The 10894-nt window shown below is 45.6% G+C and overlaps 1 protein-coding gene across 1 annotated transcript; it reads left to right on the top strand.

Annotated features, from left to right (window-relative positions):
• Positions 1 to 157: 157 nt before the first annotated feature.
• On the top strand, positions 158 to 4240 carry LOC121540356 (transcriptional regulator Kaiso). The gene is made up of 2 exons (XM_041849175.2): positions 158 to 326; positions 1089 to 4240. Exon 2 carries the CDS (start codon positions 1091 to 1093, stop codon positions 3002 to 3004), a length of 1914 nt encoding a protein of 637 aa, XP_041705109.2. The 5' UTR covers positions 158 to 326; positions 1089 to 1090; the 3' UTR covers positions 3005 to 4240.
• Positions 4241 to 10894: the final 6654 nt, after the last annotated feature.

Genomic DNA, 10894 nt, shown 5'->3' on the forward strand with positions numbered 1-10894 from the left:
ATAATAATACATGTTAGACTGGAACCGACTTTTAGTAGTCGCTCAAGCAATGTCTCTGGTTTAAATTTGTTTTCCTTGTGGGCTGTATTAATTATCTCAAGTAATGCCGTTGAACATATCTAGTTTCAAACGTTTGAACTGCAGCAAATGTGTAGATCTCACCACATGGAACTCTTGACACAGTTGTTGCGACTCCTGTTGGCCATGCATGAACTAGCAGTAGGTCGCTCCGACAGTAACAAGGAGATTGACGTTTTGTTGTCTACAGCCATCTACCGATACTTCGTTTGGAAAGAGAACCTCAATCATAAGGCTTGGCGTTGCAGGTAAATAACAAGTGTTAGCTACTTGTAGAAGCCCACATCGTATATTGGCCCCATCCAATAATTTTGTAATAATGGAAGATCAACTCTTACCAAAAGGCCGCGAACCTGCCGCAAACCAGGAAGGGAACATCCGTACCCCTTACTGTTAATAGCTAGCTAAGCTAGATCCTTTTCATATAATCAATCAATATGAATCTGCATTTCCCTAATGTAAAATAATACATTGTATAGATACTAGGCTACCTTAAATCACTACCATAATAGCTTTTTATTTTAAAATATATTGGATGTCATTGGCATGCAAGACTATTGAGACCGGCCTTGTGTTTGTGAATGGTGTTAGGCTAACTAGCTAGCAAGTTACAAACGATGCATATTCGTTTTCGTGCACTCCTCCCCAAAAAATAATTGTACAGACTTGGACTTTTATCAATTAAGGCTTTAGTTCGTTAGCTAGCAAGCAATGTAGCTAGTTTGCCAACTATTTTATTCACCACAACAACCAGCATAATGAGTAGCTTGCTGACTCCCTCTGCCTTTAAAACAATAAGCTACTACGAATGCATGATGAGGTCACCTAACAAGAAGTGAAAGGTGATTTGCAATGTACCGCTAGTAGGGCAGTTAAGCAACTGTAAGACCTACTGGGATGGAGGACCTTTAAATTTTTTTTTGCTCTAATAGACTGTCAAGTTAATGCCTTTATTCATTGCTTTTATTATTATTTTATTTTATTTCATTGCTTTTGTCTTCACTCCACAGGGATGTCGGGCCTAAAGCTGATCTCTGCAACTGACACCCGGTATTCAGGAACGGTGCTGAAGTCAATGAATAGACAGCGAAATAATGGCTTGTTCTGTGATGTCACCATAATTATACAGGACCGTAAATTTCGAGCGCACAAAAACATATTGTCGGCGTCGAGCACTTATTTCCACCAACTCTTCTCAGTGGCTGGACAGGTGATCGAGCTGAATTTCATCAAGGCGGAAATCTTTGAGGAAATCCTGAATTACATTTACAGTTCCAAGATTGTCCGCGTTCGCTCTGACATGCTCAAGGAGCTTATCAATGCTGGGCAGATGTTGGGGGTGAAGTTCATTGCGAATCTAGGCGTACCGCTCTCACAAGTCAAGGGCCTACCTGGCCTGTCCAAAGACACAGAAAACAATGAGGTGAGCTCCGTGGACAAAAGCAGTACAGAGCCAACAATGCCCATTATCACCGAGTCCTTTTCACTGTCTGCAGAGGAGTTCAGTCAGACTGACAGAAGTGCAGACCAGGACTCGGACGATGACCTCATGTTTGTGTCCAAAACGGACGCCATCAAGAAATGCAAGCCCTCTGAAATCATTGATTTGGATGCACCCGATACAGAGGACGCCTCTGTGACAAAGCAACCGGTAGAGGCCAGACCCCCCACTTTGACAAAGGACCAAGAGAAAACGGTCAAAGCAGCCCCGCACCTCAACAGCTCCTCTCAAACCCTGCGAGACCACAGTCCTCTGAGCAGCCCCATGGTGTCCCCTGACACCAGTTCCAATATTCCATCTTCACCCGCTGTAGCCTCCTCTTGCAGCACATCCACAACGCCGGCTAGAATTGGCACTTTCACCCCCGAACTACACAGCACCTCCCTGCCCTTAGAAACCCCAGAGATAATAGGGATCCATAAGAAGCAGGTCACACTAGCTCGAAAGGGCAACTTAAAAATCAAGCTCTCTGATATGACGTCACCAGGTGGATTCATCAACGAGGCAGGCATTCCCCAAACGGCTGCAGCTACGAAAAAGACAATCACGCTAGATAAGGCCTCAGAGCTCGGCTCACTTTCTCCAGGCTGCAAGGTGTACGCCAATATCGGGGAGAACACATATGACATTGTCCCCATGAAGGACGATCCCGGGGAGGGAGATTCTAAAAACAGTAGAGGGGCAAAGAGGTCTCTGATGGCCACACCTCTTCAACCTTTCAACACCTCTCAACTGCCACAGGGTGCCTTGAGCAAGAAGAAGGCCAAAACGGAGCAGGAAGATCACTACGAGCTCATCATGGACGGGAAGACCTTCTTTGTGTGCGTTGTCTGCAAGCGTCCCTACGTGTGCCTGACGAGCCTGCGGCGCCACTTCAACACCCACTCTTGGGAGAAGAAGTACCCATGCCACTATTGCGACAAGGTGTTTGCCCTGGCTGAGTACCGGACCAAACACGAGATCCACCACACGGGTGAGCGGAGGTACCAGTGCCTGCTGTGCAACGAGATGTTAATCAACTACCAGCTGTTGTCGACTCACTGCAAACAGGCCCACAACCAGGACCCGTCTGGGAGGAAACAGAAGGATGACACCGACAACAACTTGTACCGCCTGCTCCCTTGCAAAACGGTGCAGTTCAAGACTTACTCATATGAGACGGACGGTTCAGATCCAGGAGGGGTCCCTATTATCCAAGAGGATGGAAGCGTCCAGCACATTAACCCTGGAAGGGGGCAGCTGTCCAACCCACTACCGTTACAGTCCACCCAGGGCAAGATGTTGAACTGGGATGACATATTTGTGGAGCCTCAGGCACATCCTCGACCAGGTGCTCACGCCCACGCCCACCAACCAGGGAGCCACCCCATCCAACCTCCCCCAGGCTCGTCTGAGTTTGAGTTTGTCATACCAGAGACGTACTGAGCAGGGTGGCTCACCGATCTGTGATCTGTGCCTTGTCAGTGGGGTCCCCTTTTTGAATTATGTTTCCTGGGTCCATGTCAAATGTCATTCATGTTGTCTTTTTCAAATGTTCAACAGTTTTGTAGGAAGTTCCTATGTGCTCTAGCTAACCCATCTGGAGTGTAGTGCAACTTTTGTCCTTATCAAGCTCTTGTCATTGAACTGTGTATTGTCTCTCATTGTATTTCTACTGACCCTTTTAATGGTAAATATTTCCAAGTACTTTGGAGTGCTCATGCTGTTCAACAGAAGGACCCTCAATCTAGTCATATACATGTATTTATTGTTAGTACGTATTTTATTTATGTTATGCCTTTGAGAAGATAAAATGTACAGTTGATGTTCAAACCACAAACAGAGATTGGATCAGGATATTGATGGAATTAATTGATGTCATTAATCTCATTGACATTAAATAATGATACTGAAATGATGCTCTTTCTGCGCACAGGTATTCAGATACCAGCTCATTGACGGGATACATTGCTTCAAATACCATATGTATTGATTTCAATCTGGATTGTTCCATTTTCTATTGGATTATTTTTGTGCTACAAATGAAAAGGCAATGAGCACAAATGACTGTTTTTGCTGTGTTAGTAATTCATGGTTGGTTATTCCACTTCTGCCCAATGTTGCAGGGAAACGCAATTGCAATAATTATTTAAAGTGTTCAAATTGGTTGCACGAAGCTATAATTTAAGATTGAATTATGTCCATTAAATATTGAAGTCCTTTCAAATGGTTTGATCATGACTTGCCCAATATGGTCTACTCTTTTGTTGGGACCTTTTCTTTCCTTTCATATGCTGGCCATATATTTTGCAGTCTTTCTGAAAGTCATATGTCAAGGATGCCAGAAGCTGCCTCCTACTCTGTATGTATAAAGTTTACCTACGTAGTGTATCATAGGAATCATGTAACTCATTGGAATCATGTTATTTTTTCTTCCCAGTCTTGTCAGTATGTAGTTGAATTGAGTTGGACTGTAGAGTTAACTTGACATTTTATACTGCTTCAGTATGTCCTTCAATAAAGGCACTTCTGGCTTTTATGGCTAAAATAAACATTACAAAATTAACAGTGGTGTCTTCTACAAAATTGTGCTAAATACCTTTTCCATTTTAACAATTTCTTTGTTTAAATAATGTATTTATTAGGTCTTAGTGCTAAACAAATGTTAATAAAGTAAATACAACCGAAGTGTGTCTCATTTCACAGAAGGGAAGAAATCTATAGCTTGAGATGACTGTCCTTTTAGTATGAAGGAGGATAAATCTGGTAGTGGTCCTAACTCCGATAGTAATGGAGGAGGATGAATCTGGTAGTTGTCCTAACTCCCATAGTAATGAAGGAGGGTAAATGTGGTAGTTGTCCTAACTCCCATAGTAAAGAAGGCCCCTGCATTGGCATTCCGCCACCCCCAGTTGATGCTGTTATTTAAAGAAACGAAAATCAAATGCTCCTTGTGAGTTGTGTTTTCAACACCGGATGATGCTTGTTGACTTTATTTAACCTATACACTGACTACAAAACATCAGGAACACCTGCTCTTTCCATGACATAGACTGACCAGGTGAATCCAGGTGGAATCCATGATCCCTTATTGATGTGACTTGTTAAATCCACTTCAATCAGTGTAGATTAAGGGTTGGAGACAGGTTAAAGAAGGATTTTTAAGCCTTGAGACACGGATCGTGCATGTGTGCCATTAAGAGGTTGAATGGGCAAGACACAAGATTTAAGTGCCTTTGAACAGGGTATGGTAGTAGGAGAACTGCAACGCTGCTGAGGTTTTCACGCTCAACAGTCTCCCGTGTGTATCTAGAATGAACATGGGCCAGCATCCCTGTGGAACGCTTTCGACACCCTGTAGAGTCCATGCCCGACAAATTGAGGCTGTTCTGAGGGCAAAAGTGGATGCAACTCAATATTAGGAAGGTGTTCTTAATATTTTGTATACTCAGTGTATGTTGTCTATGGAAAGTAACACCATACAAGCATTTTTCAAAAAAATTACTTTTAATGGCGAGACACTCAATCCACTCCAGTCAGCAGAAGTCCATCTTCAGCTGTTGAGAAAGTGCTGTTCCAAAAAATTATGCAAAAACAAAGCTGTGTACTTTAATCAATGATCTCAAGAGGCTGCTCTTTACTTTGAGGTCTATATTATTTTGTTTAAGATGCAACACACAAGGCTGTTCTTTTGCTATATTCAAGTGTAAAAGCCTGTTATATCACACCTAGAAAGAAACAGACGAGTTTAGCGTTTAGTCAGTCCCTTTGCAACTTATAAAATACATAACATAACGTTAGGAGTGATAATTTATGTTTCAGATCCACCCCTCACAACAAACAGACAGTATTTTGTCATTATTGGCTCTGCTATAACCCTGCTCACAATCTATAACAACAATAATGCGAGATATAGTATTAAGGTGAACTGTGCTCTACAAAATCTATTCTTCAATACCTTCATTTTCCATTGCACTACTAAAGAAAATTGTGTACCTTTACATAAATCCAAGCACCATTACAGCTGATATTTCTTGTACTGTGGTGATAATGATGGTGATAATGATGATGTACAGTACATTACAGGCTATACACTTTTAGTCTCTGCACTTGTGATCTATAGCTGACCAAAAGTAAAGCAATCTAACATAGTGTTAATACTGTTCAACATGAGATTTCCAAGGCGTATCAATCAGTCCAAATAATCAAAATCAGACAAACCATTCCCACACCACGACACCAGTCTCATGCCACTTGATAAAAGGCAAAAAATAAGGACCAATCACCGTGCCACTTAGGACAGGAAGCATTCATATCAGAGAGAGACGGAGGCGAGAGTCAGAGGGAGGAGAGCACATTGTCCAAGGAGGAGAGCACATTGTCCAAGGAGGAGAGCACATTGTCCAAGGAGGAGAGCACTCTGTCCAAGGAGGAGAGCGCATTGTCCAAGGAGGAGAGCACTTTGTCCAAGGAGAAGAGCACATTGTCCAAGGAGGAGAGCACTTTGTCCAAGGAGGAGAGCACATTGTCCAAGGAGGAGAGCACTTTGTCCAAGGAAGAGAGCACATTGTCCAAGGAGGAGAGCACATTGTCCAAAGAGGAGAGCACTTTGTCCAAGGAGGACACCACATTGTCCAAGGAGGAGACCACATTTTCCAAGGAGGAGAGCACATTGTCCAAGGAGGAGAGCACATTGTCCAAGGAGGAGAGCACATTGTCCAAGGAGGAGAGCACTTTGTCCAAGGAGGAGAGCACTTTGCCCAAGGAGGAGAGCACATTGTCCAAGGAGGAGACCACATTGTTCAAGGAGGAGAGAACATTGTCCAAGGAGCCACATTGTCCAAGGAGGAGAGCACATTGTTCAAGGAGGAGAGCACATAGTCCAAGGAGGAGAGCACTTTGTCCAAGGAGGAGAGCACATTGTCCAAGGAGGAAAGCTTCTCATCTGGCCAGGATAACTGGTGCTTTTCTTGAGTTGACATATATGGATGAGGCACATCTGTAAGTGGTTATCCCACTGGCTATAAGGTGAATGCACCAATTTGTAAGTCGCTCTGGATAAGAGCGTCTGCTAAATGACATAAATGTAAATGTAAATGTCCAAGGAGGAGAGCACTTTGTCCAAGGAGGAGAGCACATTGTCCAAGGAGGAAAGCTTCTCATCTGGCCAGGATAACTGGTGCTTTTCTTGAGTTGACAGATATGGATGAGGCACATCTGTAGACAGTCCTGGCATCTTAAGAGGTCAGCTTGTTTAAGAAAAACGTACAGCCAATCCCAATTCGCTCCCTACCCCTTCCCCTTGGCTCTAACCTTTTGATATTGCCAATTATTTTAATGACTATTTCATTGGCAAAGTTGGCAAACTCAGAAATGCCAAAAACAAACTGTGAGCCATCATATTCATGGTTGAAAAATTGTTATCCATCAATAAAGAGAAATCACCTGGTATTGACTACTTAGATGGAAAGCTACTGAGGATGGTAGCTGACTCTATTGTTAGGCCTACTGCTGCTAGGTAGCTCTCTCTCTCTGCTCTCCCCCTCCCCTCTGTCTGTTCTTAATTGCAGGAGTGAAGTCTGGTGTGCGGGAGTCATGGTTCCAGCTGCAGCTCATTCACCATAATCACCTCAGCCTTAAAGACCCGGTCAAACTTGCCACTCATCGTCAGATCATAGTCAAGACGACCATGTTAGTCTCGCTGCTGACTCAACCTGCTTGTTTTCGCTCTTTGTGTTTTTGGCCGGTTCTATTTATATTTCTCCTGTGCCACAGATTATTGGAACCTGACTCCTGCCTCCGCTTCACTCCTGCCACCACCATCCTGCTTTCCACTACTGGACCTCACATTTGGACTCACCACGGACACTAGGACGTTACGGTACCACTCCTGCTCAGAACCCTGGATCTGTTACCCTCCCTGTAGACCTGGACTTGCTCTTCCCCTATTTTTGGAAACCTGGACAATTTAACTTTGAAATAAACCTGTTAAACCTTCTCTGGCTCGGTGTAGTTGTCTGCATTTGGGTTCATATTCAGTTTAAACCGTGACAGTATGATCTGACCCAAACATGAACCCAGCAGACAGTAGCTCAGATACCACCCCAGAGTTCACTCAAATTCGGACTGCCATAGCCAATCAGGGCATTTTACTTGGCCAACATGATACTTTGTTTAAGACTATTTCTGAGAACAGTCAGATGCTGCTTAATCAGGTTCAATTACTCACCAATCAAGTGTCTGCCCTTACTACCCAAGTTAATACTGCACCCCCGTTCATGGCATACAAACTGCTCCTTCTCCCGCTCCGCCTGTTTTTGCTCCCTGCTCCTCCAGCCCAGATCAGAGAGCCTTTTGTTCCTGCTCCAGAGCGCTATGACGGGAACATGGGAACCTGTGGTGATTTTTTTGACTCAATGCTCGTTAGTGTTTGAACAACAGCCACTCACATACGCCTCAGAAAGATCCCGTATTGCCTACCTTATCAACTCTACTAGCGGTTCCGCTCGTTCTTGGGGATCAGCGGTCTGGGAGAGTCAGTCGGACGTTTGCAACTCTTACGTGGCCTTCACCACTGAGATGAGGAAGGTTTTTCGACCACCCCGCACGGGGCAAGGAGGCTGCTAAACGGTTGTTTTCTTGAGGGTTGGAATGACGAGAGCATTGGAGTGTTCATTAATGCTTTGTCTGAGACTTTGAAAGATGAATTGGTGTCATATGATGAATCGCCTACGCTGGATAACCTTATTTCACTCACCATCAGGTTGGATAATTCCGGATTTGGGAGCGCCGCCGTGAGAGGAGTGTTAGTTCCAAGCAACCTGTCTGTCGTCAACCAACTCCTCCCCGCCTCTTCCCCTACGGAGAAGGCCGAGTCTTCCCGAGTCAATACTAGGAGCACTGAACCCGAAGCCATGGAGGTGGGTCGTGCACGGTTGTCCTCAGAGGAGCGTGCACGTCGATTCAGGCTCGTGTCTGCCTGTATTGTGGAGAAGCTGGTCATTTCGTTCCTTCCTGCCCAGTTCGTCCGGGGAAAAGGGCCGCTCATCATTAATGGGAGAAGTTTTTGGTGAGCCGAGCAGCGATTCTTCCTCTTCTCCCTGCATTCTGCTCCAGGCATCCCCCTCCAGTGGCAGTCCCAGAATTTCCCTGTTAGTGCGCTGGTTGACTCTGGTGCCGATGAAAGCTTTTTTAGATCGAGAGTTGGCTCAACAAATGGATTTAGGAGACTGTTCCTATGGACCGTCCGCTGCAGGCTAAGGGTCAATGGACAATTGTTGACCCGTATTACTCATCAGACTGTCCCTGTTTGTCTCAGAGTGTCGGGTAATCATCAGGAGAACATTCAATTTCACATAATTGACTGCCCACAGACCCCCCTGGTCCTTGGTATCCCCTGGCTCATAAGACACAATCCACACATTGATTGGGTGACAGGTAGAATTGTTTCATGGAGCACATTTTGTCATGTTAACTGTTTGTGTTCTGCTCAGACCCCTGCCAGCACTGTTCCTCAACCTCCACTGGAGTCCATGGATCTCTCTGCTGTCCCTGACGTGTATCATGACCTGGCATCCGTTTTCTGCAAACACAGAGCTACTTCTCTTCCTCCTCACCGGCCATACGACTGCGCCATTGACCTCCAGCCAGGAGCCCCTCTCCCCTAACAGTCGCCTGTACAATCTCTCTCCCGCCTGAGACGGAGGCTATGGAGAACACATTCGGGACTCCTTGGCGGCAGGTATTATTCGATCCTTCCTCGATCACCTGTAGGAGCGGGATTCTTTTTTGTTGGGAAAAAGGATAAGACCCTCAGACCCTGTATTGATTTCCGTGGACTTAACAACATCACCATTAAGAACAAATATTCTCTGCCTTTAATTAATTCTGCTTTTCCCCTCCTTCATGGTGCAACTATCTTTACGAACTGGATCTACGAATGCGTATCACCTGGTGCGCATTGACGTAAAAGGCGATGAATGGAAGACTGCCTTCAACACACCCTTGGGACATTTTGAGTATCTGGTTATGCCTTTTGGTTTGTCTAATGCCCCTGCTGTTTTTCAGGCACTAGTGAATGATGTCCTTCGGGACATGTTGAATCGTTTTGTTTTTGTCTATCTGGATGAAATCCTGATTTACTCAAAAGTCCTCCCAGGAACATGAACTGCATGTGCGCCAGGTGTTGCAAAGGTTGTTGGAAAACAAACTATTTGTGAAGATGGAGAAATGTGAATTTCATGTGTCTGAAACCTCTTTTTGGGTTACATAATAGCTCAGCGGGAGTTGCGGATGGACCCAGCTAAGATCTCTGCTGTCACGGACTGGCCAGCCCCCTCCACCCGCAAACAACTTCAACGATTCCTGGGGTTTGCAAACTTCTACAGGAGGTTCATCAAAGACTACAGCCGCATTGCTGCGCCACTCACCGCTCTCACCTCCATCTCACTACCGTTCGCTTGGAATGAAGGGGCCGAATCAGCGTTCAAAGAGCTGAAACATCGCTTTGCCTCGCTCCCATTCTGATGCAGCCTGACCCCGACCGCCAGTTTGTCGTGGAGGTGGATGCATCCGACACTGGGGTAGGTGCGGTGTTGCACAACGTTCACCTGAAGATAACAAACTGCATCCCTGTGCTTTTCTTTCATGAAAACTTTCTCAGGCAGAGAGGAATTATGATGTTGGCAATCGTGAACTGCTCGCCGTTAAGCTGGCTCTCGAGGAGTGGCGGCATTGGTTGGAGGGGCGGAACAACCCTTCATCGTTTGGACGGATCGTAAAAAATCTTGCATACATCCAGTCAGCGAAGCAGCTCAATCCCTGTCAAGCCAGGTGGGCACTATTTTTTGGTAGATTAAATTTTTCGTCTTACCGTCCTGGGTCACGCAACGTCAAGCCCTGACGCCCTGTCTCGTGTTCATTCTGCTGTTGATACTGGTAGTAACCCTGAAACCATCTTGCCTCCTACCTGCAGTATTGCTGCCATTACATGTGACATCGAAGGGATTGTTAGACAGGCTCAACATCTACAAGCTGACCCCTGGGAGCGGTCCTCCCCTAACCGTTGTTTGTCCCTGAGTCTGTTCGCTCCCAGGTACTTCAGTGGGCTCACCGCCTCCCCTTACCTGTCACCCTGGAGTTACTCTGACCCTTGACTTTTGCGACGGAAGTTCTGGTGGCCCAGGATGGAGGCGGACACTCGAGCCTTCATTGCTGCTTGTACGGTATGTGCACGAAGTAAGAACTCCACCCAGGCCAGCGCTGGTAATCTACGACCTCTGCCAATACCCAGCCGTCCCCTGGTCCCACATTGCATTGGATTTTGTCACTGGACTT

This window comes from Coregonus clupeaformis, chromosome 3, assembly GCF_020615455.1.
Source record: "Coregonus clupeaformis isolate EN_2021a chromosome 3, ASM2061545v1, whole genome shotgun sequence".
Classification (NCBI taxonomy): domain Eukaryota; kingdom Metazoa; phylum Chordata; class Actinopteri; order Salmoniformes; family Salmonidae; genus Coregonus; species Coregonus clupeaformis.

What these genes read in the sequence shown, in the direction of transcription:
- LOC121540356 (XM_041849175.2), top strand. Translation starts at nt 1,091, where the DNA reads ATGTCGGGCCTAAAGCTGATCTCTGCAACTGACACCCGGTATTCAGGA.